We start from the raw sequence: 23,687 nt of genomic DNA, 5'->3' as shown, positions 1-23,687 counted from the left end.
GTTCCAGATTCTCTGAATCTTCGGATGATGTTATGCACAGTTGATGATGATAGATGCAAAGTCTTTGCAGTTTTTCGCTGGGTAACACCTTTCTGATATTGCTCCACTATCTTTCTGTAACATTGTGGGAATTGGTGATCCTCTACCCATCTTGGCTTCTGAGAGACACTGCCACTCTGAGAAGCTCTTTTTATACCCAATCATGTTGTCAATTGACCTAATTAGTGTTAATTGGTCTTCCAGCTCTTCGTTATGCTCAAATTTACTTTTTCCAGCCTCTTATTGCTACTTGTCCCAACTTTTTTGGGATTTGTTGACACCGTGAAAATTGGAATCAACGTATTTTTCCTTTAAAATGATACATTTACTCGGATTAAACGTTTGATCCGTCATCTACGTTCTATTACAAATAAAATACTGACATTTGCCATCTCCACATCATTGCATTCAGTTTTTATTCACAATTTGTTTAGTGTCCCAACTTTTTTGGAATCCGGTTTGTATATACATATATATATATAATACAGGAGCACAGTGTATATATACATTTCTCAAAAAAATAAAGGGAACACAAAAATAACACATCCTAGATCATTTCTTTCTGTGTTCCACTTCTTCCCTCTGCTTCCCTTTCCCCCCAGTTTCCATGTATTTTCGTACACTTTTCCTTCCTTCCTCTAATTTCCACTTCTTCCCTCTACTACCCTTTCCCTTCCTCTCTTCCCTATTTTTCCCTACACTTCCTTCTTCTTTCCTCTACTTTACTCTTTCGTCCTCCAAATCCCTCCCACTTTCTTCTTTCCTCTTTCTCCCTCTAGTTTCCACTTCTTCTCCCTACTTCCCTGTCTCCTCACCCACTTCCCTGTTTTCCCTATACTTGCCTTTTCATTCCTCAGCTTCCTAATGGTTCTTTCCACAGGGATTATTACATCACTATGGTGAAGTGGATCAGTAACACCCGGACCGTGGTCAGATGGATGAACCGCCTGCAGAATATCTCCATCCTAACCGTCTGTGACACCACCACCGGAGCTTGCATCAAAGTAAGAGACTACACCCCCCAAATCTCCACCATACGCAGGACTTCTCCTCCCAGCAGTAGAAGGGGATAATGCAAGCTATGAAGCTGCAGATGGTATGGTCCAGGGCCACCTCAGAACATGCTGTCTTATTGGGACAGGGGTTCTGGGACCTCACTGGTTCCTCACATTCAGTGCAACATTTTCTCTTTTACAGAAATATGAAATTGTCTCTGAAGTTTGGCTGGCAAAACAGGTAACGAACAGCAAGACAGAAGACACAGTAATGACAAGCAGATATGGGAGAGTGGGCAGGCAGAGAAATGACAGGCAGACTCAAGAATGACAGGCGTGCGTGGAAACAGTGGGCAAGCATTGAGATAACCAGCAGACATGAAACAACGGGCAGACACAGAAATAACAGGCAGACATGAAACAAGGGACAGACACAGAAATAACAGGCAAACATAGAAATAACAGGCAGACATGAAACAACGGGCAGACACAGAAATGACAGGTGGACATGAAACAACGGACAGACACAGAAATAACAGGCAGACATGAAACAAGGGGCAGACACAGAAATAACAGGCAGACACAGAAATAACAGGTGGACATGAACCAAGGGGCAGACAGAAATAACAGGCGGACATGAAACAACGGGCAGACACAGAAATAACAGGCAGACATGAAACAACGGGCAGACACAGAAATAACAGGCAGACATGAAATAACGGGCAGACACAGAAATAACAGGCAGACATGAAACAACGGGCAGACACAGAAATAACAGGCAGACATAAAACAACGGACAGACACAGAAATAACAGGCAGACATGAAACAAGGGTCAGACACAGAAATAACAGGCAGACATGAAATAACGGGCAGACACAGAAATAACAGGCAGACATGAAACAACGGGCAGACACAGAAAGAACAGGCAGACATAAAACAACGGACAGACACAGAAATAACAGGCAGACATGAAACAAGGGGCAGACACAGAAATAACAGGCAGACATGAAACAACGGACAGACACAGAAATAACAGGCAGACATGAAACAAGGGGCAGACACAGAAATAACAGGCAGACATGAAACAAGGGGCAGACACAGAAATAACAGGCAGACATGAAATAACGGGGCAGACACAGAAATAACAGGCAGACATGAAACAACGGGCAGACACAGAAATAACAGGCAGACATGAAACAACGGGCAGACAGAAATAACAGGCGGACATGAAATAACGGTCAGACACAGAAATAACAGGCAGACATGAAACAACGGACAGACACAGAAATAACAGGCAGACATGAAACAAGGGTCAGACACAGAAATAACAGGCAGACATGAAATAACGGGCAGACACAGAAATAACAGGCAGACATGAAACAACGGGCAGACACAGAAATAACAGGCAGACATGAAACAACGGACAGACACAGAAATAACAGGTGGACATGAAACAAGGGGCAGACACAGAAATGACAGGTGGACATGAAACAAGGGGCAGACAGAAATAACAGGCAGACATGAAACAAGGGGCAGACACAGAAATAACAGGCAGACATGAAACAAGGGTCAGACACAGAAATAACAGGCAGACATGAAACAAGGGGCAGACACAGAAATAACAGGCAGACATGAAACAAGGGTCAGACACAGAAATAACAGGCAGACATAAAACAACGGACAGACACAGAAATAACAGGCAGACATGAAACAACGGGCAAACCGAAATAACAGGCAGACATGAAACAAGGGTCAGACACAGAAATAACAGGCGGACATGAAACAAGGGGCAAACCGAAATAACAGGCAGACATGAAACAACGGACAGACACAGAAATAACAGGCAGACATGAAACAACGGGCAAACCGAAATAACAGGCAGACATGAAACAAGGGTCAGACACAGAAATAACAGGCAGACATGAAACAAGGGGCAGACACAGAAATAACAGGCAGACATGAAACAACGGACAGACACAGAAATAACAGGCAGACATGAAACAAGGGGCAGACACAGAAATAACAGGTGGACATGAAACAAGGGGCAGACACAGAAATAACAGGCAGACATGAAACAACGGGCAGACACAGAAATAACAGGCACACATGAAACAACGGGCAAACCGAAATAACAGGCAGACATGAAACAAGGGGCAGACACAGAAATAACAGGCAGACATGAAACAAGGGTCAGACACAGAAATAACAGGCAGACATGAAACAAGGGGCAGACACAGAAATAACAGGCAGACATGAAACAACGGACAGACACAGAAATAACAGGCAGACATGAAACAACAGGCAAACATAGAAATAACAGGCGGACATGAAACAACGGACAGACACAGAAATAACAGGCAAACATAGAAATAACAGGCAGACATGAAACAACGGGCAGACACAGAAATGACAGGTGGACATGAAACAACGGACAGACACAGAAATGACAGGCGGACATGGAACAACGGACAGACACAGAAATAACAGGTAGATATGAAACAGCCAGACACTGAAATGATAGGCAGACATGGATCAACGAACAGACACAGGAATGACAGGCACAATTTAAACAACGGACAAACAGGCAAACATGGAAATGACAGACAGACATGAAACAATGGGCAGACACTAATGACAGGCAGACATGGAAATTGCAGGCAGGCACCGAAATCACAGGCACACATGGAACAACGGTCAGACGTGAAATGACATAAAATGCAGACATGGTAATGACAAGCAAACAAGAGAAACCCAGGCAAACAATGACATGACCGGTAGATACAGTGATGACTGATGGACACTGAAGGGACAGACAAAGTAATGGTAGATGTACACGTACACCGGGGGACATGAGAACACCATAACAATCTAAATCTACTGATGACAGTATGTATGGGGCATTAGCTGGAGTCTGGGAAAGTTTGATGGTTTCTGATCATATTTTCTGCAGAATGAGGAACCTATATTTTCTAAAGATGGCAGCCACTTCTTCATGACGGTTCCTGTAAAACAAGGTGGCCGAGGAGAGTTCCATCACATCGCCATGTTTAGTGTCCAGGTGAGAACACACCACTGGTGACATGAACCTCTGACACTTGCCCGACGGGCTGTAGATGTTCCAGGATCCAAGTGTTGAGCTGCTGAGAGTGAAACAAGCATCCATAAGTGACCGGGAGAACAACAAGGAGGGAATCCAAGTGCTGACATGGAATTTCTGTCAGACATCCCGTGTCTTTATGTAGAGACATTCCATATCAGGGACACATGATGGGGACACGCCATGTCACATGCGTCCAGATGCCTGCAGTGAGTGTCATGGGCATGGAGTGTCCAGCAAAGAGGGGGTGGTGTGAGTGAAGTACAGGCGCCGCCGGAGGTCATGAGGAATGCATCAAGGAGGATGGTAAAGGCTGGTGCTGAACGGATCAAAGCTGACCAAGTGGAATTCAATGTTTAGCAAAAAGTCCGAATTTTCTTAGGCTTTGTGGTAACAAATCAATTTTTTCCTAACATGACTGCGACCTATGTTACAAAGTGAAAGTAAGAAGTCTGGGAACAAGAGATCCCCATAATGCAGTATAGCCAGCCAATCAGCAGCTAGCCAGCCCCTGTGATGTCACAGCCCTATTAAAACCCTCGTCCTGCTCAGCCTCCGCCATTTTACAGTGAACCAAGTGGAGAGGAAGAGTTCAGGGACAGCGTAGGGACAGCGTAGGGAGATCATAGGGGGACTTTTTGCATCCTATAGGGGGATTGTGGAAACTAATTAAACAGTGTTTTGATTGGTTAATAGATAAGTAATTCTATAAGGCCTTGACTTAGATTGTGAGCCCCATTGGGGACAGTTGGATGCTAATGTCTGTAAAGCGCTGCAGGATATAGGAGCACTATATAAGTAAGGAAACCAAGTATATTTAAACCACATTCGGTAGTTTCCTCCCGAACCGCCCGAGCCTGGTGAATATAGCGCTCCGTTCGGCAGTTGAAGTAGACGAATTCCATGCGAAATGCCAATAACTTTTTAAGATGATTCCCTTAATAAAGCATGCGAATCCCCAAACATCAGCCGAAGTCCATAAGAAGGGTACAAATAGAACACACTTTAATTAACACACACAGGCTTTTATGCAAGTCCCCATGCAAGGGGACATCCCACAGGGAGGAACACAGTATAGCCAATCAAGTACAATGGAAACCTAAAACCCTTCCAGCATAAACATACAATTCCCTCCCCTAGTCCTGGAGATAATCAAGCCTGATAAAGTAACCACTTGATTATCTCTAGGCAGAAAAGTCACAGTTTTCCCCAATATCTGGAACACCCCTTTATACATGAGGTATCCCCCCCACATCATATGTCCCCTGATAGCCCCGATCTGGGTGATCAATATATTCAAATTTCACCCAGATCGGTTTAGGGGTTCTCAAAGAAACATAGAAGTCTTCTGTGACCGGTTCACCCTGGGTGGGCTGCCCAAAATAGTTCCATAAGTTCGGATGTTTTTGCCGGTCACTTTATAAAAAGGGGGATTTCTTCACAAAGTGCATAAAATAAATAAATTCTGTGATTGGGATATAAAAGCGCTCTCATACTGCTGCTATAGGGGTGGCCACGTTGTGTTATAGATAAGTAATTCTATAACGCCTTGATTCTGCAATTGGGGTGAGAAACTACAAACCCCAACTTTCCGAGATGCTCTCTAGACTGGGTGCTAACTTCTCTGGTGACGCTCAGATGAACATAAAGGAAGCCAATCCAGAATTGTCCTAGCACAACCTTTCTGCTCTTGGACCTTCCTCAGAAGATGGTACCATAGGAGTAATGGGACTGGTGTCGCTGGATGCAGTGAGTGGTACTGAAAGCCCTGGAGCAGAAGTGTCATGCTGGGAGAATTTCCTTTTTATTTATTTGACCTTGGCAGCGTCAGGCTGTCTGTGAACATAGTGAGCAGGAGGCCACCAGAGCACCTGCCCTTTGAGTGCCATGTAGTACAGAGGCCAGGGATTCCAGGACATCTCCAGGTAATGTCCTTGTGGACTTATCACCACAGTCAGACAGAATGGAGCAGAGTGTCCTGTGTGGCCAGTGTTGTGTAGATGAAAACATGGTGCATTAATGAGACAGGATGACCCCAGAGCTTCCCTCATATCTACGGAACCAGGGTCCCCCTGTCTATCTCACCGCAGGGTTATCTGGCTGAGATTGTGGAGTGGTCCTTGGAGATCAGACCTGAGCAGTCTCTGCCATCACTTTGTGCCCGAGAGCGTTTTATTACGAGGAGCACACACTTGAGGCCGATGAGCCACATGTCAGGATCAGGCCACCACTCAGGGCAACAGTCACGTCCTGACGTCACATCTCTTATTAACCTCTGCCTCATTGGTTTACAGACAAAAAGCGACCACTTTAACATCAGACATCTGACATCAGGGAGCTGGGAAGTCATCAGGATCCTGGCCTATGATGAGCCATCAGAGAAGCTGTGAGTATCACCCCCATCATCCATTATTACACAGGGACAGTGACACATTCATCTTCACTCCTTTGTACTGCTTGACATTGTCCTTTTCCTCTATCCCCCCCCTTCCATCCACATTTTGGGTATAGTCAGTTATATGCCCTTTATAATAGTACAGCTGGATATATCATGACTTCCTTTACATTTCCTCGTACCACAGTAACATACAGAGGTTGTCTCCATGACCTATGATACACAGCCACAATGTAAAGGTCTTCTTCACGATCCACCGTACACAGTCACATGTAGTGGTCACCTCTATGATCCATAACATACAGTCACATGTAGAGGTCGTCTTCATGAGCTACCATATGCCATCCCTTGTAAAGGCCGTCTCCTTAATCCATCACATGTGGTCATATGTAGAGGTTGTTGTCTCTATGATCCACCATACACCGTCATCTGTAGAGATTGTCTCTATGATCCATCATTCACCGTCATCTGTAGAGGTTGTCTCCATGATCCACCATACACCGTCATCTGTAGAGATTGTCTCTATGATCCATCAATCACCGTCATCTGTAGAGATTGTCTCCATGATCCATCAATCACCGTCATCTGTAGAGATTGTCTCTATGATCCACCATACACCGTCATCTGTGGAGATTGTCTTTATGATCCACCATACGTCATCTGTAAAGATTGTCTCCATGATCCACCATACAACGTCATCTGTAAATATTGTCTCCATGATCCACCATACACCGTCATCTGTAAAGATTGTCTCTATGATCAATCAATCACAGTCATCTGTAAAGATTGTCTCTATGATCCACCATACACCGTCATCTGTACAGATTGTCTCTATGATCCATCAATCACCGTCATCTGTAGAGATTGTCTCCATTATCCACCATACACCGTCATCTGTAGAGATTGTCTCCATTATCCACCATACACCGTCATCTGTAGAGATTGTCTCCATGATCCACCATACACCGTCATCTGTGGAGATTGTCTCTATGATCCACCATACACCGTCATCTGTGGAGATTGTCTCTATGATCCACCATATGTCATCTGTAAAGATTGTCTCCATGATCCACCATACACCGTCATCTGTAAAGATTGTCTCTATGATCCACCATACACCGTCATCTGTGGAGATTGTCTCCATGATCCACCATACACCGTCATCTGTAAAGATTGTCTCCATGATCCACATCCACCATACACCGTCATCTGTAGAGATTGTCTCCATGAGCCACCATACACCGTCATCTGTGGAGATTGTCTCCATGATCCACCATACACCGTCATCTGTGGAGATTGTCTCTATGATCCACCATACACTGTCATCTGTGGAGATTGTCTCTATGATCCACCATATGTCATCTGTAAAGATTGTCTCCATGATCCACCATACACCGTCATCTGTAAAGATTGTCTCTATGATCCACCATACACCGTCATCTGTGGAGATTGTCTCCATGATCCACCATACACCGTCATCTGTAAAGATTGTCTCCATGATCCACATCCACCATACACCGTCATCTGTAGAGATTGTCTCCATGAGCCACCATACACCGTCATCTGTGGAGATTGTCTCCATGATCCACCATACACCGTCATCTGTGGAGATTGTCTCCATGATCCACCATACACCGTCATCTGTAATAATTGTCTCCATGATCCACCATACATCGTCATCTGTAGAGATTGTCTCCATGATCCACCATACACCGTCGTCTGTAAAGATTGTCTCCATGATTCACCATACACTATCATCTGTGAAGATTGTCTCCATGATCCACCATACACCGTCATCTGTGGAGATTGTCTCCATGATCCACCATACACCGTCATCTGTGGAGATTGTCTCCATGATCCACCATACACCGTCATCTGTGGAGATTGTCTCTATGATTCACCATACAACGTCATCTGTAAAGATTGTCTCCATGATCCAGGGTAATATGTAAAGGTCCTCTTCTTTATCCATCATTGTGTCTATATCTCCAGGTGACCTGAGATCTTTCCACATGTGACAGGTACCGTCTTCCTGCTGTTGTGATTGTAATTGATGGTCTTTTAGCAGGAGATGGAAGACATTTCAATGTTCTGCCACATCCTATATCTAAAAACTCTGATTAATGTTGGCTGGTATGTTTGCCCCCCTCATCACCTAGGTGTCATGATCTCCTGCCCACCCTAGCTGTGCTTGACATCCCACCTCCCAGAGACATCCCTCACATTCATGGGCTCAAGTCACTTGTCGCATAGTGCTTGGATTCTTTATAGATTTTGCTGGTGATATGCCTGGGAGTTGTAGTTCCATCACATGTCACTGTCTCCTCCATGACAGGTACTTCCTCAGCACAGAAGATTCCCCTCGAGGACGGCAGCTGTACAGGTAGCCTATCTGCTAGTGCCGATGTTACGTGTGCCTTTTCTCTGGGGATCACATCCTGGATTTATAGATTCATTTCTGGTCCTGTAAATTCATTATGCATCTGCAGCCAATCCACATGTGCGTATCACCCGCCATACACTGGGTAATTGTAGAATGAGGGTGGCAGACTGGTGATGATGCAGAGGGGCCATCTGGGTCCCCACGAGACCCTTGGAACGGATGTTTCTGGGACCAGTGTCCTCTTATGTGACTGAGGGGTAATTGGGTACTGATAGTAATGCCTCTGACAGGAAGGTGTCTGGGGTTTCAGGCGGCCCTCCTATACGGAGACCTCCCCACCTATACCATGAAGCTGTGGCCCCTGCTCATACTGTGGGGTCTGCATAGGGTCCTGTGTGCAACACCGTGCTCATTAATAGTGTCGTTCCAGTGTCTACACCTCTGGTTTACTGAACCGCCGGTGCCTCTCGTGTGGATCTGTAGGCGACCGATGTTCCTACTTCAGTGCAAAGTTCAGTCCATTGAACCAACACGTCCTGCTGCATTGTAAAGGTAAGACCCTCAAACATTGCCTAAAAAAGTAATCCCCCCCCTTAACCAGGGCAGAGCTGTCATCACCTCCTACCACCCGGGGCAGAGCTGTCATCACCTCCTACCACCCGGGGCAGAGCTGTCATCACCTCCTACCACCCGGGGCAGAGCTGTCATCACCTCCTACCACCCAGGGCAGAGCTGTCATCAGCCCCTACCACACAGGGCAGAGCTGTCACCACCCCCTACCACACAGGGCAGAGCTGTCACCACCCCCTACCACCCGGGACAGAGCTGTCATCAGCCCCTACCACCCGGGGCAGATCTGTCATCACCCCCTACCCTCCGGGACAGAGCTGTCATCACCTCCTACCACCCAGGGCAGAGCTGTCATCAGCCCCTACCACCCAGGGCAGAGCTGTCATCAGCCCCTACCACCCGGGGCAGAGCTGTCATCATCCCCTACCACCCGGGGCAGAGCTTTTATCAGCCCCTACCACACGGGCAGAACTGTCATCACCCCCTACCACCCAGGGCAGAGCTGTCACCACCCCCTTCCACCCATAGCTAGAATTGTCATCACCCCCTACCACCCAGGGCAGAGCTGTCACCACCCATAGTTAGAACTGTCATCACCCCCTACCACACAGGGCACAGCTGTCACTACCCCCTACCACCCATAGCTAGAACTGTCATCACTCCCTACCACCCAGGGCAGAGCTGTCACCACCCCCTACCACCCATAGCTAGAACTGTCATCACCCCCTACCACACAGGGCAGAGCTGTCACCACCCCCTACCACCCATAGCTAGAACTGTCATCACCCCCTACCATCCGGGACAGAGCTGTCATCAGCCCCTACCCTCCGGGGCAGAGCTGTCATCAGCCCCTACCACCCGGGGCAGAGCTGTCATCAGCCCCTACCACCCGGGGCAGAACTGTCATCACCCCCTACCACCCAGGGCAGAGCTGTCACCACCCATAGCTAGAACTGTCATCACCCCCTACCACCCATAGCTAGAACTGTCATCACCCCCTACCACCCGGGGCAGAGCTGTCATCAGCCCCTACCACCCGGGGCAGAACTGTCATCACCCCCTACCACCCAGGGCAGAGCTGTCACCACCCATAGCTAGAACTGTCATCACCCCCTACCACCCATAGCTAGAACTGTCATCACCACCTATCACCCGGGGCAGAGCTGTCATCACTGGTTAAGGTGCCATTGATGGTACAGAGTTTTACGCGCAGGCAAGGCAGGGCCCCTGAGGTTCATGACACAAGCACCCTTGGGTGCAAATAAGGTGTAGGAATGAAGAGGAGTCAGTTCTTATAAATAAAGGGAACATTTACTGAGAATCACTTGCCTTGAAGTAGATGTACAGATTATTGCAGTGCAAAAAAGTGGTTGGAATCAATTCACAGAATGTTGTATCTGTAATCCTAGTAATAGGCTCTTGGTGCGGTATAGACTCTGGTCACACTCAGGATGTAGTATCTGTAATCCTAGTAACAGGCTCTTGGTGCGGTATAGATTCTGGTCACACTCAGGATGTTGTATCTGTAATCCTAGTAATAGGCTCTTGGTGCGGTATAGACTCTGGTCACACTCAGGCTGTAGTATCTGTAATCCTAGTAACAGGCTCTTGGTGCGGTATAGATTCTGGTCACACTCAGGATGTAGTATCTGTAATCCTAGTAACAGGCTCTTGGTGCGGTATAGATTCTGGTCACACTCAGGATGTAGTATCTGTAATCCTAGTAACAGGCTCTTGGTGCGATATAGATTCTGGTCACACTCAGGATGTAGTATCTGTAATCCTAGTAACAGGCTCTTGGTGCGGTATAGATTCTGGTCACACTCAGGATGTAGTATCTGTAATCCTAGTAACAGGCTCTTGATGCGGTATAGACTCTGGTTACACTCAGGCTGTAGTATCTGTAATCCTAGTAACAGGCTCTTGGTGCGGTATAGATTCTGGTCACACTCAGGCTGTTGTATCTGTAATCCTAGTAACAGGCTCTTGGTGCGGTATAGACTCTGGTCACACTCAGGATGTTGTATCTGTAATCCTAGTAACAGGCTCTTGGTGCGGTATAGACTCTGGTCACACTCAGGCTGTTGTATCTGTAATCCTAGTAACAGGCTCTTGGTGCGGTATAGATTCTGGTCACACTCAGGCTGTTGTATCTGTAATCCTAGTAACAGGCTCTTGGTGCGGTATAGACTCTGGTCACACTCAGGCTGTTGTATCTGTAATCCTAGTAACAGGCTCTTGGTGCGGTATAGATTCTGGTCACACTCAGGATGTAGTATCTGTAATCCTAGTAACAGGCTCTTGGTGCGGTATAGATTCTGGTCACACTCAGGATGTAGTATCTGTAATCCTAGTAACAGGCTCTTGGTGCGGTATAGACTCTGGTCACACTCAGGATGTTGTATCTGTAATCCTAGTAACAGGCTCTTGGTGCGGTATAGATTCTGGTCACACTCAGGATGTAGTATCTGTAATCCTAGTAACAGGCTCTTGGTGCGGTATAGACTCTGGTCACACTCAGGATGTTGTATCTGTAATCCTAGTAACAGGCTCTTGGTGCGGTATAGATTCTGGTCACACTCAGGATGTAGTATCTGTAATCCTAGTAACAGGCTCTTGGTGCGGTATAGACTCTGGTCACACTCAGGATGTTGTATCTGTAATCCTAGTAACAGGCTCTTGGTGCGGTATAGATTCTGGTCACACTCAGGATGTAGTATCTGTAATCCTAGTAACAGGCTCTTGGTGCGGTATAGACTCTGGTCACACTCAGGATGTTGTATCTGTAATCCTAGTAACAGGCTCTTGGTGCGGTATAGATTCTGGTCACACTCAGGATGTAGTATCTGTAATCCTAGTAATAGGCTCTTGGTGCGGTATAGATTCTGGTCACACTCAGGATGTAGTATCTGTAATCCTAGTAACAGGCTCTTGGTGCGGTATAGATTCTGGTCACACTCAGGATGTTGTATCTGTAATCCTAGTAACAGGCTCTTGGTGCGGTGTAGACTCTGGTCACACTCAGGATGTTGTATTTGTAATCCTAGTAACAGGCTCTTGGTGCGGTATAGATTCTGGTCACACTCAGGATGTAGTATCTGTAATCCTAGTAACAGGCTCTTGGTGCGGTATAGACTCTGGTCACACTCAGGATGTTGTATCTGTAATCCTAGTAACAGTGTCGGGATTCAAACCCGTGACCAGCCACATCCCAGGCGGTATCCCTGCTTACTAGGCTACCGTCCTTGTGGCGAAACCAACCTCGCCACTGGGTTTTGGAGGGGCCTGGCTACCAGCCTCTTGCCCCAGGATTATGGGCCCTCTCATCAGCCATGCTTGCGGTCGACCAAATGTGACTTCCATGGAATTCGGGAACCCCTGCTCGGATCTGGGTGATTTTTGGATATGTTGTTCACCCAGATCAGAGCTATTCATGGATGTATACATTATGGGGATATGTGGGGTTTTGAGGTGTGTGACAGAACCATCTGTCTGTGGAATTGTATTGTATGTTATGTGAGGGTACCCAGATAGCTAATTTTATTGTATTCGTGTAGTCTGAGAGCCATTCAACTAATAATATGCACTCAGACTTGAGCTATCTGGGGATATGTTAAATGTCTGTGTTTACTGTATGGGTTGTGACATTGCATGTTTAAATGGTGATTTCTGTCCTGTTGTCCCCACATGTGTATTGGCGATTTCCCTTTGTCCTGAGAGATAATTGAATTACTCCTCGGGTGTCTCCAGGGCAGAGAGGAGGAAACCATGATGCATTGTGGGGATGTATTGTGTTTGTGTATCCTGAATTGCTGCATATCTGTCCTGTGTCACAGTCTTCCTTCTGGTCCCCTAGGGGCGTGTCCACCAGATAGGGACCTGCATAAATACGGGCGGGTAGCCCTCAATAAAGAGTTCCTGTTTTATCTTTCATCCTGTTGAGGCTGGTGTTTGGGTAACTGATCGACGCTGGGGATTGCTATACGCTGAAGATTTGCTATACTCCCCTGGCTATAACTACTAGCTCTTTTAAGAGCTGTTCCTGCTCTCTGGTTTTAGGAAAGGTTCACCCACTGGAGCCTGGAGCCTTGTCGTAGGTCCAGGGTGGGTAGGAGACGGCGAGACCTCAACCAAGCTTCGGCGGTTCGTGGGGTCTGCAGTGCGTACGGTGTCAAGTGGAGTGCTTGGAGTCCTCGGAAAGCACTAGGAGCATCTATTCAACGGAGGTACCCGGTCGGGGTGCTAGGAGTTCCGTTACATTTGGTGGCAAGCAGTGGGATGGCATCCTAGTGTGAGAAGAAGCAGCTCGGAGACACCGTTCGTGGATTTACTAAATTGAGGGCAACACTAGTATCCGTACAGCGCCCCTGGATACAGCAGGATGGAATCAACTAGTCTTCGGAAAGCGTGCTATGACGAGGAGGAGGAGGCAGCCGCAGACTACAGGGATGCAGACAGAAAAGAAGTCTGGTATGATGCCCTGGAAAATGCCCAGCGGCGGCGAGGTGAGAGTCTCCCCAGTTATGAGCAGCAGCTGCAGAAGCGTGTGGCGATGCGGATGGGTCTCTTGGGAGAGCAGCCCCTGGATGACTGGGTAACAGAGCTCCAGAGCCTGGTATGTAAGGAGCTTTGGCTAGAGGACGCTTACCGGGCCCTAAGGTGGCATGTCATTCAACATTCCCCCTGGGCAGATGACCATGACAAGCCAGAGGGAGAGGAGTTTTATGGTCCTGGCTTGTTATGGGAGTCCTTTGCAGAGCCTGACTTCGGGAGCCCTGCACAGTCCAGACTTCAGAACATTTTCTACGAGAGGGAGGCTAGGCTGGATTGGGAGGACCCCCACGAGGTAGAGAAAGACCTGGCTCACCTAGAAACCCTGGAGTGGTAACTGGAGCAGGACTACCGAGATCTCTTCCACTCCATTGAGAGGGCTCAGCGAGAGAGCAGAGTGTCAGACCCAGGTCCAGAGCCCTTCAGCTGGAAGGATATTGTGGAGGTGTACTGGGAAGACCCAACTGAAGTATCCCCTGCTTCAGTACCAGCTACAGAGGTAGGGGACCTCATAGACTGGTCCTGGGGGGAAACCCATATAGCAGGTGGAGATGGGACCGAGATCTCTCCACCGGCCCTACAGGGATGCTGGGCAGACCGCCCAGATCCCCAACGGTAGCCGGAGTTTCAGGGAGTAGGGACAGTTGATCCTGCTCCCCAGCAGCAGTATGTTTTGCAGGGAGAGGAGAGTATCGTCTCCATTCCCCAGCGGCAGTGTACTTTGAAGGGAGAGGAGACAACCGGTCTCTCTCCCCAACCACAGGGGGACAGCACCCCTAACTCCAATGGTGCAGATGGGACCGCAGTCTCTGCACCAGGCCTACCGGGATGCTGGACGGCCGGCACAGATTCCCCACCAACCCCACAAGAATGCCAGGAGGAGGAGGTAAGCGATCCCTCCTCTCCACAGCTGATCCGCAACAAGGTCCTGGGGGTAGGATTCCCTGACCCCATCCCAGCAGAAGAGCTGGCATCTGGGCAGAGCGCAGTTGGCCTCTGCCCTCCTCTATCCTCTTCTTCAGAGGCTGACTCCACACCGGCTTCCCCAGCGGAAGAGCTGGCATCTGGGCAGAACACAGTTGGCCTCTGCCCTCCCCTATCCCCTTCTCCAGAGCCGGACTTCCCACAGGCTACCCCAGCGGAAGAACTGGCATCTGGGCAGAGCGCAGTTGGCCTCTGCCCTCCCCTATCCTCTTCTCCAGAGCCGGACTTCCCACAGGCTACCTCAGCGGAAGAGCTGGCATCGGGGCAGAGCGCAGTCGGCCTCTGCCCACCAAGTACCTACAGCTCCAAGCTAGAGAGCAACAAGGAAGCAAGGAGTAGCAGATGCCCCCTCAACAGCTGGGGACATACAGAACAGAGCCAGGCCCCAAAATTCAACAGGTCCAGTATTGGGTTGTGGGTGGACTGCCAGACACCGTTCGTGGATTTACTAAATTGAGGGCAACGCTAGTATCCGTACAGCGCCCCTGGCTGCAGCAGGATGGAATCGGCTAGTCTTCGGACAGTGTTCTATGACGAGGAGGAGGAGGCAGCCGCAGACTACAGGGATGCAGACAGAAAGGAAGTCTGGTATGATGCCCTGGAAAATGCCCAGCGGCGGCGAGGTGAGAGTCTCCCCAGTTATGAGCAGCGGCTACAGAAGCGTGTGGCGATGCGGATGGGTCTCTTGGGAGAGCAGCCCCTGGATGAGTGGGTAACAGAGCTCCAGAACCTGGTATGTAAGGAGCTTTGGCTAGAGGACGCTTACCAGGCCCTAAGGTGGCATGTCATTCAACATTCCCCCTGGATGGCTGAGCACGACAGACCCGAGGGTGAGGAGTTTGATGGACCGGGGTTACTATGGGATGCCTTGGAGGAGGACATTGATCTTGGCAGCACGGAGGAGTCTAGGTTTTGGGATATCTACGACTACCGGATGGGCATGCATGTTTATGCTGACGGAAGGGAGGTGAGCAAAGACATGACCCACCTGGTAACAAGGGAGTGGGAGCTGGAGCAGACCTACCAACACCTGCTCAGCTCCATTCATCCCCAACCTACTCGACAAGCAACTGGAAAGACTTGCCGGCGATACCTCCTGCTTCCCTACCAACTCCCAAAGTAGGGAACTTCATCGACTGGTTCTGGGAAGACCTCCCGATGGCAGGTGGAGATGGGACCGAGGTCTCTCCACCGGCCCTACAGAGATGCTGGATGGCCGGTTCAGATCCCCCACCAACCCTGCAGGAATGCCAGGAGGAGGAGGTAAGCGATTCCTCCTCTCCACAGCCGATCTGCAACAAGGTCCTGGGGATAGGATTCCCTGACCACATCCCAGTAGAAGAGCTGGCATCTGGGCAGAGCGCAGTCAGCCTCTGCCCTCCTCTATCCTCTTATCCAGAGCCTGACTCCCCACAGGCTACCCCAGCAGAAGAGCTGGCATCTGGGCAGAGCGCAGTCAGCCTCTGCCCTCCCCTATCCTCTTCTCCAGAGCCGGACTTCCCACAGGCTACCCCAGCGGAAGAGCTGGCATCGGGGCAGAGCGCAGTCGGCCTCTGCCCACCAAGTACCTACAGCTCCAAGCTAGAGAGCAACAAGGAAGCAAGGAGTAGCAGATGCCCCCTCAACAGCTGGGGACATACAGAACAGAGCCAGGCCCCAAAATTCAACAGGTCCAGTATTGGGTTGTGGGTGGACTGCCAGACTAACTCAGATACCGACCGGCATGAGGTCAGGTATCTGGTTAGTCTTCCCTGGGAGGGGGAGATATGTGGCGAAACCAACCTCGCCATTGGGTTTTGGAGGGGCCTGGCTACCAGCCTCTTGCCCCAGGATTATGGGCCCTCTCATCAGCCAGGCCTCATTTGTTCACAAAGGACTTGAACTAACTTGAACTCCTGGTCTAATTCGTGCCATTTTGGGATGTTAAATGTCTGTGTATTTAAAAGGGTTGTGACATTGTATGTTTAAATGGTGATTTCTGTCCTGTTGGCCGCACATGTGTATTGGCGATTTCCCTTTGTCCTGAGAGATAATTGAATTACTCCTCTGGTGTCTCCAGGGCAGAGAGGAGGAAACCATGATGCATTGTGGGGATGTATTGTGTTTTTGTATCCTGAATTGCTGCATATCTGTCCTGTGTCACAGTCTTCCTTCTGGTCCCCTAGGGGCGTGTCCACCAGATGGGGACCTGCATAAATACGGGCGGGTAGCCCTCAATAAAGAGTTCCTGTTTTATCCTTCATCATGTTGAGGCTGGTGTTTGGGTATCTGATCGACGCTGGGGATTGCTATACGCTGGGAGATTTGCTATACTCCCCTGGCTATAACTACTAGCTCTTTTAAGAGCTGTTCCTGCTCTCTGGTTTTAGGAAAGGTTCACCCACTGGAGCCTGGAGCCTTGTCGTAGGTCCAGGGTGGGTAGGAGACGGTGAGACCTCAACCAAGCTTCGGCGGTTCGTGGGGTCTGCAGTGCGTACGGTGTCAAGTGGAGTGCTTGGAGTCCTCGGAAAGCACTAGGAGCATCTATTCAACTGAGGTACCCGGTCGGGGTGCTAGGAGTTCCGTTACATTTTGTATGTTATGTGAGGGTACCCAGATAGCTAATTTTATTGTATTCGTGTAGTCTGAGTGCCATTCAACTAATAATATGCACTCAGACTTGAGCTATCTGGGGATATGTTAAATGTCTGTGTTTACTGTAAGGGGTGTGACATTGTATGTTTAAATGGTGATTTCCGTCCTGTTGTCCCCACATGTGTATTGGCGATTTCCCTTTGTCCTGAGAGATAATTGAATTACTCCTCGGGTGTCTCCAGGGCAGAGAGGAGGAAACCATGATGCATTGTGGGGATGTATTGTGTCTGTGTATCCTGAATTGCTGCATATCTGTCTTGTGTCACAGTCTTCCATCTGGTCCCCTAGGGGAGTGTCCACCAGATGGGGACCTGCATAAATACGGGCGGGTAGCCCTCAATAAAGAGTTCCTGTTTTATCCTTCATCATGTTGAGACTGGTGTTTAGGTAACTGATCGACACTGGGGGATTGCTATACGCTGAAGATTTGCAATACTCCCCTGGCTATAACTACTAGCTCTTGTAAGAGCTGTTCCTGCTCTATGGATGTAGGAGAGGTTCACCCACTGGAGCCTGGACCCTTGTCGTAGGTCCAGGGTGGGTAGGAGACGTTGAGGCCTCAACCAAGCTTCGGCGGTTCGTGTTGTCTGCAGTGCTTACGGTGTCAAGTGCAGTGCTTGGAATCCTCGGGAAGCACTAGGAGCATCCATTCAACGGAGGTACCCGGTCGGGGTGCTAGGAGATCCGTTACATTTGAGAGGGCCCATAATCCTGGGGCAAGAGGCTGGTAGCCAGGCCCCTCCAAAACCCAGTGGCGAGGTTGGTTTCGCCACAGTCCTCTCTGGACATTCCCCCCTGAAACCTATTATGTAACCTCAGTCTTGCCAAGCCTTGCTCATCACCCTTGATTCCCCGCACCTGGTACTTCCCCATATAAGTCCAACCCCTTGCACTCTAGCTTGCTGATTATTGAGCTCCTGAGCCTTGATCAAGCTTCTCCTCATCTGCTGCTCTTGCTACTACTGGAAGTCCACTGCTGACCAGGAATTGCCTACCGACTACTCTTCTGCTTTGTCCCTACCTACTGAACTGCTACCACCGTTGCCATCCGGATTGTCTGACCACGCTTACTGCCGCCTGCCCTGACCCACCGCCTGCCTACCGACAACGCCTCTGCCAGACTTCCTGCACCTACTACCTGCCTGCGGTCCTTGCCACTGGGCTCCACTCCTACCTCCAGCCAGCGGTCCTCTGACTCAGGTGAGCCTGTAGGACGGTTACAGAATAATCAGCCACACTATGGAGTCCGCAATGGCCACTCTGCTTAAGCAGGTCTCCGAACTTCAAGAATTTGGTACTACATATCAGGAGAAATTTGCCCAGCTCCAAGGCGTAGTCCAAAGCCAACAGAGGGAGATTATTGAACTACAGAGGCAACTCCTGGACGTCCGCGGCGCGCCCGCAGACACCCGCATGCCACTCCCATCAAGATTCAGCGGCGACAGACGCCAGTATTGGGGGTTTCTAAACCAATGCCGCATCTATTTTCAGATGTGCCCGTCCCCCTTCACCACCGAGAAAAATAAGGTGCTATTCTTGGTCAATCTGACGGATAAAGCATTAGCATGGGCATCACCATACGTGGAGACTAACAGTCCTGGACAACCTAAACAACTTCATCACCGCCATGAGCCAGACTTTAACCCCGCCAGCAGCCCCTGAAAATAACAACACGGCGGCTCATGGATCCTACTTCATTGTCCCCATCCCCATCGACATTGAGGGGCGACAACTCCCCTGTTCAGCGATGTTAGACTCCGGGGCGGGAGGCAACTTCATGGACCTAACCTTCGCCCGAGAAAAGAACATTCCACTGACAATCAAGGCAGTCCCCGTTGACCTGGAAACTGTTGACGGATCCCCACTCTCCTCGGGGCCGGCCACTTACGAGACCACCGAACTACAACTCCTCATAGAACCAGATCACTGTGAAAAGATCCACTTCTCGCTGATCGCCTCCCCGAAGTTCCCAGTGATCTTGGGCATCCTATGGTTGGCCACCCACAACCCCTCGGTGGACTGGGAAACCCGCTGCATACGATTCCCATCCGAGTTCTGCTTGCTAAATTGCTCCCACAAACCTGTCCTTCCACCCGAAGACACCACCATCTCAAAACTATCCGTCAAGGATCTGCTACCCCCTCAATACCGCGCGTTCCAGGATGTCTGCGACAAGAAAAACGCAGACAAGCTGCCAACACACCGACCCTACGACTGCCCTATAGAACTGTTGCCCGGGGCCGAAATACCCTTTGGCAGTATCTACCCCCTCTCGGAGCCTGAACTCAAGGCTCTGAAAGAGTACCTGGACGAGGACCTAAGGAAGGGGTTCATCCGGCCCTCCACCTCCCCCGTGGGAGCCCCCTTTTTCTTCGTAGAGAAAAAAGACTCCTCCCTGCGTCGACTACAGAAAGCTTAATGACATAACCGTAAAAAAACAGTACCCGCTTCCACTGATTTCAGAACTCCTTGAGAGACTCCGGGCAGCGAAGATCTTCACTAAACTCGACCTTCGAGGGGCCTACAACCTCGTCCGAATCCGCCCTGGGGGCGAATGGAAGAACGCCTTCCGGACACATTATGGTCATTTTGAGTACCTGGTCATGCCTTTCGGACTCTGTAATGCTCCCGCCACCTTCCAGCACTTCATTAACGACGTCCTCAGGGACATGCTGGATCTGTTTGTAGTCGTTTATCTGGACGACATCTTGATCTTCTCTGAAGACCTCGAGCAGCTCCGCGAACACGTCCGCTGGGTATTGCAGAGACTCCGACAGAACTCTCTCTATATCAAGCTAGAGAAATGCGAGTTTGAGCGAACCACCACTCAGTTCCTCGGATACATCATCTCCCCAGAGGGCCTAAGTATGGACCCGGGGAAGGTCCAAGCTGTGATGAACTGGCCCGTTCCGAAAAACGAGAAGGAGATACATAGATTCATTGGCTTCGCCAACTTCTATCGGAAGTTTATCCGGAACTTCTCCAAGGTCATAGCACCAATCGCCCAACTCACCAAGAAGGCAGTCCCCTTCTCCTGGACACCCGAGGCCCAGGAGGCCTTCACCAAGTTGAAACTCCTCTTCACTTCTGCCCCAATCCTAATCCACCCGAACCCCGAGCTCCCATTTATAGTCGAAGTGGATGCATCAGACTCCGCGGTGGGGGCAGTTTTGTCACAACGGACAGGGGAGAGGATGCTATTACACCAATGCGCATATTTCTCCCGCCAGATGTCCCCCTCCAAGATGAACTATGACATCGGGAACAAAGAACTACTAGCGATCAAGGATGCCTTCTCCGAGTGGAGACACCTGCTGGAGGGAGCCACCAACCCCATCATTGTACTAACTGACCACAAGAACCTCGAGTTCATCCAGCCGCGCTAAGAAACTCTCAGCCAGACAGGCCAGATGGAGCCTATTCTTTTCCCGCTTCAACTTTCTCATCACCTATCGCCCCGGATCAAAAAACGGCAAGGCTGACGCCCTCTCCAGAACTTTTTCCGAGCCCTCACAGAGTAACAAGGGCCAAAATAACATCTTACCCGAGAAAAGGGTCGTAGGGGCCACCTACTCTAAAGAACTCCTGGGCACAATCAAAGAAGGATACGAAAATGACCCCTTCCTCGCCCACCCCACAGGGAATATCAGCCTTACGTTTAAGAACGATCATTGGTTTCATCAGGACCTACAACTATATGTACCAGAAATCGCACGGCTCGAAGTGCTCAAACTCAACCATGACTCCAAGCTGGCCGGCCATTTTGGCACAAGAAAGACCCAGGAGCTTCTCTCCCGCTCCTTCTGATGGCCAACATACAAGGAGGACATCAAGAGGTACATCTCCTCGTGCACGGTCTGTGCCCGCAATAAGACTCCTCGTTCCTCTCCCGTGGGTCTGTTACAACCCCTCCCTATTCCCTCCCGCCCCTGGGGCTCGATCTCCATGGACTTTGTGGTAGACCTTCCTCCTTCAAAAGGGATGAACACCATCCTGGTCGTGGTCGACCGTCTCACCAAGATGGCCCATTTCATCCCCTACAAAGGCATACCCACCGCCAAACAGACGGCCGATCTTATTCTCAGAGAGGTCTTCAGGCTGCATGGGATCCCGGACGACGTGGTCTTCGACCGAGGCGTACAATTTGCCTCAAAGCTCTGCAAGAACTTCTGCCTGGCGCTCGGGATTAAAGTGAACCTGTCCTCCGCTTTCCACCCTCAGTCAAACGGGCAGACTGAGAGAACTAATCAGACCCTAGAGCAGTACCTACGCTGTTTCAGCTCCCACCTGCAGGATGACTGGCTTGACCATCTCCCCACGGCCGAGTTCGCCTACAACAATGCTGAGCACAGCTCAACCAAGCACAGCCCCTTCTTTGCTAACACAGGCTCGCACCCGGGGTTCATTCCCCACCTGCCCGTCGCCTCCACCCTCCCATCAGTGGCCGAACGCCTAACAACCCTACAGGAGGCACAAAAGAACATTATAGACAACCTCCAGCTCGCCTAAAGGCAATTTAAACAGGGAGCAGACAGACGTCGCAAACCCACCCCGGGCTTCCATGTGGGAGACAAGGTGTGGCTGTCCACCAGGAACCTCAGATTGAAGGTCCCCTCCAAAAAGTTGGCCCAAAGATACATGGGTCACGTTCCAGCTCGACCTTCCGGACTCCATTAGGGTGCACCCTGTCTTCCATTGCTCACTCCTCAAGCCATACGTGGAGAACACCTTCACAGGCCGCCACTCTCCCCTCCACCACCCGTGAGGGTACAGGGTGAAGAAGAATACGTTGTCGCAAAGATCCTCGATACTAGGATCCACCGGGGAAGACTACAATACCTAATTGGGTTCGAGGGTTACCCTCCCGAGGATAACTCCTGGGAGCCAGAAAAAAATGTCCACCCCACCAGACTGGTAAAAGAGTTCCACCAACGGCACCCCTGCCCCTGCGGTGCCCGGAGGTCACCTTGGAAGGGGGGGAGTACTGTCGGGATTCGAACCCGTGACCAGCCACATCCCAGGCGGTAGCCCTGCTTACTAGGCTACCGTCCTTTCTGGACATTCCTCCCTGAAACCTATTATGTAACCTCAGTCTTGCCAAGCCTTGCTCATCAACCTTGATTCCCCACACCTGGTACTTCCCTAAATCGGTCCAGCCCCTTGCACTCTAGCTTGCTGATTATTGAGCTCCTGAGCCTTGATCAAGCTTCTCCTCATCTGCTGCTCTTGCTACTACTGGAAGTCCACTGCTGACCAGGAATTGCCTACCGACTACTCTTCTGCTTTGTCCCTACCTACTGAACTGCTACCACCGTTGCCATCCGGATTGTCTGACCACGCTTACTGCCGCCTGCCCTGACCCACCGCCTGCCTACCGACTACGCCTCTGCCAGACTTCCTGCACCTACTACCTGCCTGCGGTCCTTGCCACTGGGCTCCACTCCTACCTCCAGCCAGCTGTCCTCTGACTCAGGTGAGCCTGTAGGACTGTTACAAACAGGCGCTTGGTGCGGTATAGATTCTGGTCACACTCAGGATGTTGTATCTGTAATCCTAGTAACAGGCTATTGATGCGGTATAGACTCTGGTCACACTCAGGATGTTGTATCTGTAATCCTAGTAACAGGCTCTTGGTGCGGTATAGACTCTGGTCACACTCAGGCTGTTGTATCTGTAATCCTAGTAACAGGCTCTTGGTGCGGTATAGACACTGATCACACTCAGGCTGTTGTATCTGTAATCCTAGTAACAGGCTCATGGTGCGGTATAGACACTGGTCACACTCAGGATGTTGTATCTGTAATCCTAGTAACAGGCTCTTGGTGCGGTATAGATTCTGGTCACACTCAGGTTGTTGTATCTGTAATCCTAGTTACATGCTCTCGGTGCGGTATAGACTCTGGTCACACTCAGGATGTAGTATCTGTAATCCTAGTAACAGGCTCTTGGTGCGGTATAGATTCTGGTCACACTCAGGTTGTTGTATCTGTAATCCTAGTTACATGCTCTCGGTGCGGTATAGACTCTGGTCACACTCA

General features: G+C 49.8%; 1 protein-coding gene across 2 annotated transcripts in view; it reads left to right on the top strand.

Annotated features, from left to right (window-relative positions):
* Window positions 1–23,687, top strand: part of DPP10 (dipeptidyl peptidase like 10) — a 305,051-nt gene that overhangs the window by 144,431 nt on the left and 136,933 nt on the right. For both annotated transcript variants that reach the window (XM_040440599.1, XM_040440600.1), the window contains 6 exons: window positions 920–1,043; window positions 1,237–1,275; window positions 3,986–4,093; window positions 6,427–6,518; window positions 8,863–8,910; window positions 9,341–9,462. In XM_040440599.1, the coding sequence (XP_040296533.1) occupies window positions 920–1,043; window positions 1,237–1,275; window positions 3,986–4,093; window positions 6,427–6,518; window positions 8,863–8,910; window positions 9,341–9,462 (533 nt within the window). The remainder of the gene's footprint in view (window positions 1–919; window positions 1,044–1,236; window positions 1,276–3,985; window positions 4,094–6,426; window positions 6,519–8,862; window positions 8,911–9,340; window positions 9,463–23,687) is intronic.

Source organism: Bufo bufo, chromosome 7 (genome assembly GCF_905171765.1).
Source record: "Bufo bufo chromosome 7, aBufBuf1.1, whole genome shotgun sequence".
Lineage (NCBI taxonomy): Eukaryota > Metazoa > Chordata > Amphibia > Anura > Bufonidae > Bufo > Bufo bufo.
This window is presented reverse-complemented; position numbering and strand designations above follow the sequence as displayed.